Raw genomic sequence first — 5,455 nt, 5'->3', positions numbered from 1 at the left:
TCTGATATTTATAAAAAGTAGAAATGCTTCTGACCCCCCGAATTCTAATTTTCCATTTACCCTTTAACTAAAACGTTGACTATCCTGACCCTCGAACATAAAGATAACCGTGCCATTTGAACACCTTGTGCCTGGGCACACGCGTCATAATCGCTTTAAACAAAGCGTGAGACCAAATTTTTTCTTTTTTAAAATTTTTAATCACTAAAAATTAATTTTAACAAAAACTCTATTTTAAAATCTATTTAAATAATTAAAAAATTGAAAAACCCAACCCATCCTCTCCTATAGCCCACTTCACCGCCGCTTATCAAGCTCCGCCGCGCCGCCGCCAAGTTTTCCCCGTTTTCCGCTCGCCTTTCCCCACTTCAAAATCTATTTAAACAAATTTCCAACGAAAAATGGCACAATTTTTTAATTATTTAAATAGATTTTGGGAGGCAAGGCGCGGAAGGAGGCGGAGGGGCAACGATGGGGCGGCGCGCCAAGCGGGCTATAGGAGAGGATGAGTTGGATTTTTCAGATTTTTTTAAAATTATTTAAATAGATTTTAAAAATTAATTTTTTTAAATTGACATGGCTTATTTTTATTGGTCTATTTTTTTCGTACAACAAGTGTACTGCACGCATGTGCCAAGTACAAACGAGGTGTTCAAATATTTGCACTTATCTTATGTTCAAGGGTTCGGATAAACGGCCAACGTTTCGATTGGGTGTCTAAATAGAAAATCGGGAAAAGTTTTTGCAGTGCTCCATCCGTAATTTGGCCTTTATAAAAACAGATACTTAGTGGTCAAAGATATATAGAGAAACAGAAAGGACAAAAATATAATGAAAACAAAATGAAGCAGCTAATTAACGTTGAAGGTTCACAATCAGTGTATAGCTTGAGTTCCGCCAAGAGAGGCAGTGGCGGATGTAGAGCATAGTGTATGAGTTCACAGTTAACCGACGAGCTTTTGCATAAATCCTGTATTTCTATTAAGAAATTCATAAAATTATATAAATATGTATCAATCAATTAACCTAGTTCTTATTGTATATTAATTTGAGGTTACTAGAACACCCATAAAACTTCAAATCCCGGATCGCCTCTGATTAGAAAAAAGAGCATTTCTGATTAAGTGCAGTTCCTTGAGGACATTGGCAATGTCCATGCGTGCTTCTGCCAACTCCATAGAGCAAGCAATCCCAATTCGAAGCACTGAACACAGGCACTCCTCAATTACTTTTTCACTGCAATTAATGGGCACACCATCTTCATATTCAAGGCAGAGAAGTGTAGGATCACAAACATTCATTACTTGTTCAGGTATGGCCATCTTCACAAATTCATGAAGGTTTAGACCATCCTTGAGTATTTCATCTGTGGGGCTCTTTCCCATGAATGTTTCCAACACTAGAATTCCATAGCTGTACACGTCACCATAGGTCGACGACTTACTCCCGGTCGCATATTCTGCATGATACATATTGGCTAATTAATGTATACTTATCAAATAGAAAATCTTGTTATGTATGAGAAAAAAATCGGCCCTGAACCTTTCCCAGCAAAAAAAAAAAAAAAAAAAAAACGCGTGCGTGCGTGCGAGTGCTTTTTGTTGTTGTTGTTGTCAATTACAAAATATGCTGAGTAATCCCAACAATTAAACTAAAGATAAAACCAAAACAAAAACAAAGCATTGAGAGATGGTTTAAAAGATATGGATACTATATTGAGATCTTAAAATAAAGATGTCTATAAATATATCGAAATGCCCTTTGCATCTTGTGCTATTTGAGAAACATGTTGGAACTAAAGAGTTACTAAAGATAAAAAGGGATATTTTTAACAGATCATTTTTCAAAAAAAAAAAGTAAGATATTTTGCATATCATCAGTGTTTAAAACTCAAACTAGCTCATAAAAATAGTAAGCGTTAAGAAGTGCGTTACCCGGCGGTATATATCCAAGCGTCCCTTTTACTGTACTTGAGCTGCTCTGGATTGAGGTGAGTACATGTGTGGCATCAGCTTGCATAAACCTTGCCAATCCAAAATCACCTAAATGAGCAACAAATTCTTCATCCAAAAGCACATTACTTGGTTTGAGATCGCAATGTATCAATGGCATTCCAGATTGATTGTGAAGATAATCCAATGCACTAGCTACATCAATTGCAATATCCAGCCTTTGTCTAATGTTTAAACTTCTTCTAGGCTGCTTATGATTCTCCTCATGACCAATAGTACTCCGACAACTTTGGTGCAACCAATTGTGCAAATTACCGTTGCTCATGAACTCATAAATTACGGCCTTAAAATCATGACCTTGGTGGTCAATACTTGAACAACAAGTTAAAAGCTTTACAAGGTTTCGATGCCTAATATGCCTCAATGCTTCACACTCAGAAACAAAGGACTTGCTAGCTCCTTTCACTTGAAGTTTCAGTACCTTAACAGCAATCTGCATAATCCCAACAACTGATTCGTCCAAAATGCCTTTGTATACAGAGCTAAAGTTTCCTGAACCAATCAAATTCTCCGCGGAGAAGCCATTCGTTGCTCTGTGAAGGCGTTGGTAAGTCACTCTAGGGATTATTGTGTCCATAGTTGTCGAACTCTGATGATCCGATCTCTTTTTACTACGCCGCAAAAGGAGTGCCACCACTATGACACCCACGACACCTCCAACAATTAGTAATATGATTAAAATCATTGTTCGAGATGATTTGCCATAATTAGGATCATTTTCAGAGCATTTTCGTAATTGTAACTCCGGAATACCTCCGCAAAGCTTACTATTCCCTGTAATTGAGACTGCACTTTTGTTTTTGAAAACTCCATCCGATGGTAACTCGCCCTCCAAATCATTATAGGACAAATTCAAGAATTTCAGGGATCTGAGACTAGCAAAAAATTCGGGTATCTTACTCACAAATTTGTTGTGTGAAAGATCTACGAATTCAAGACTTGTCAAAGAACTTAAAAATGGAGAGATAGCTCCTTGGAGATCGTTATGATTGACGTAGAGCTCTGTTAAGCTTGTCAATGTTTTGAAGCTGCTTGGTATTTCACCCGATAAATTATTGTTGGAAAGGCGCAAATAGACCAAGTTTTTCAAGCGAATAATGTTGTTTAGAGAACCCGTGATGTGGTTGCTTGAGAGGTCTAGTTGGAAAAGTGCCTCAGGGAGCTGCCAAATTTCATTTGGTATGTCGCCACTAAGATGATTCCTGCTGAGATTCAGGAGTAACAGAGACTTGATCTTTCCGAGACTAGATGGAATAGAACCATGTAAATTATTTGCTCCAAGGCTGAGTTTAGTCAGCATTGTCAAATTTCCCAAACAAGATGGAATTTTCCCTGACAATTGGTTCTCATTGAGGGACAACTCATTTAGTACCTCAAGTTTTCCAATAGAATCAGGAATTTCCCCAGTGAGATGATTTTTCCACAAAGAGAGTTCCTGCAAGCTGTGAAGTTGCGAAATCTCTACAGGAATGGTTCCATGGATAAGATTTCTTGACATGGTTAAGTACAGAAGGCTGGACATATTGCCAAAGTATCGCGGAATAACTCCTCCAAATCGATTGTCATCAAGCTGGAGAAGTTGCAGGGCAGAACAATTTTGCAAGGAAGACATGAAAAGCAAGTCATCTAACTTGCCATTTCCGAGATAATTTCCATCAAGTGCTAGCCAGTACAAATATTTGGAACTTCCAAAGCTAGGTACCTCTCCGCTGAACCAGTTGGTGTCGACAGCAAAAAGTTGAAGATTTGTCAGGTTTGATACTGATGCAGGAAGCTTTCCAGTTAATTGATTTGTCCCCAAATTAAAAGCCTCTAGTCTTGGAAGTGTGAAGCCCATGCTTGACGGAAGGCGCCCTTGAAGTTGATTGATTGATAACTCAAGATTGCGCAATGATGACAAGTTGAAAATTGATGCAGGGATGACTCCAGACAGATTATTTTGGGCAAGTTCAAGAACCTCTAAATTTCCCAAGTTTCCAAGAAAATCAGGCATGGTTCCATGGAAATTATTTCCTGTTAGGCTGATCAATCGAATTGAAGACAAGTTGCCAAAACAAGATGGGATCTCTCCAGACAAATTGTTGAAGAAAACATGCATCTCCTCAAGCTTATTCAGTGAAGCAAACTCCACCGGAATGTTGCCCTTTAGTTTATTCCTGGCCAAATGAAGCATAGTCAGTTTTAAACAACGCGAAATATTTCTCGGTATCTCCCCAGAAAATGAGTTATTTCTTAGAACTAATATTTGCAATCTTGATAGTTTGCCTATCTCTTGGGGAATTTGTCCGGTAAAGCTATTGTTGTCAAGCCGGAGTTGGCGCAGAAAACTTAGATTACCCACTGCAGGGGACAATGTACCAACCAATCTGCTAGACCTTAGGTCTATTGCGATGACTCGCTGGTCATGTTTGTGACCACAAGTTATTCCTATCCAATTGCAGAAATGGACTGATTCGTTCCATGAAGATGTTATGCTTAGTGGGTCGGAGACAATTCCTTTCTTGAAGGAAAGCAATGTCAATTGATCTGTATCATTTCCAAGAAGTACTTTCGAGGATGAAATTAGGTGAGTATAGTGGAATAGTATGGAGGAGGAGAGGAGGAGGATATAGTAGCAAACCAAGTGAAAAATGGCAGAATCCATTATTCTAGCCAGTGGATGGTGAGATTAATTGTAATGGACTTAAAGGAAATGTGATTTTTGGTTCGTGTGAAGATGGGTTATAAGAATTTCTTGAGTTTCTTATGTAGTAAGAGTAGTTGATTATATCTCCAATTTATAGCAATCGAGTTCTTCTTTAGTACAGTATATTGTTATTTCAGTCTATTTTCCTAATGTGTATTTTTTTAATTTCTAGATTAAATGCATAGAATTATCCATTTTTCAATAACAAAGAATTGAAGTACAAATTATTGAATTAAGTAGATCCAAAATTTTGAGTTTATGATCTAATAACAAATCGTACAAAATTTATTTATACATATTCAATGAATTTCTAAACACAAATACAAACTTTGTTAAAGTACCCATATCTAGACGAATTGTCAAAGAAGAGTCTTTAAACGTGCTTCTTGGTTATATTTTCCGTAGTCCATCAATTGACTGGAATTAATTGTTGGAATTTTTACGCGTTATAGCTACTTCTAATATATATTTTGGATTACCTTTTATTTTAATTACTAATAATAACTAAATACTTTTCTAATTTAACTATAAATTTAATTTATTTCACAAATACACCTAAAAATTAGCATCCCTAATCCCATATCCCCTTTTAATGGTAACAATATTAATCACTTAATATACATTACCATTCTCTCTTCTTTTCATAAATTGCTTTGTAAAGAATCCAAATTAAAAATTTCACTTCCATTCTCACCAATCAACAAGTTTTTTATTGGATATGTATTTGTGTATGTTCTATGATATAACTACCAATTGC

At 36.6% G+C, this 5,455-nt stretch overlaps 1 protein-coding gene across 1 annotated transcript; it reads right to left on the bottom strand.

The window, feature by feature from the left end:
* Positions 1 to 846: 846 nt before the first annotated feature.
* Positions 847 to 4,842, bottom strand: LOC132034173 (probable LRR receptor-like serine/threonine-protein kinase At3g47570). The gene is made up of 2 exons (XM_059424445.1): positions 1,935 to 4,842; positions 847 to 1,459 (listed from the first exon to the last, which is right to left on the bottom strand). Exons 1-2 carry the CDS (start codon positions 4,654 to 4,656, stop codon positions 1,077 to 1,079), a joined length of 3,105 nt encoding a protein of 1,034 aa, XP_059280428.1. The 5' UTR covers positions 4,657 to 4,842; the 3' UTR covers positions 847 to 1,076.
* Between the last annotated feature and the right edge of the window lie 613 nt (positions 4,843 to 5,455).

This window comes from Lycium ferocissimum, chromosome 10, assembly GCF_029784015.1.
Source record: "Lycium ferocissimum isolate CSIRO_LF1 chromosome 10, AGI_CSIRO_Lferr_CH_V1, whole genome shotgun sequence".
Lineage (NCBI taxonomy): Eukaryota > Viridiplantae > Streptophyta > Magnoliopsida > Solanales > Solanaceae > Lycium > Lycium ferocissimum.
Note: the sequence above shows the minus strand (reverse complement) of the source record. Positions and strands in the feature narration are given on the sequence as shown.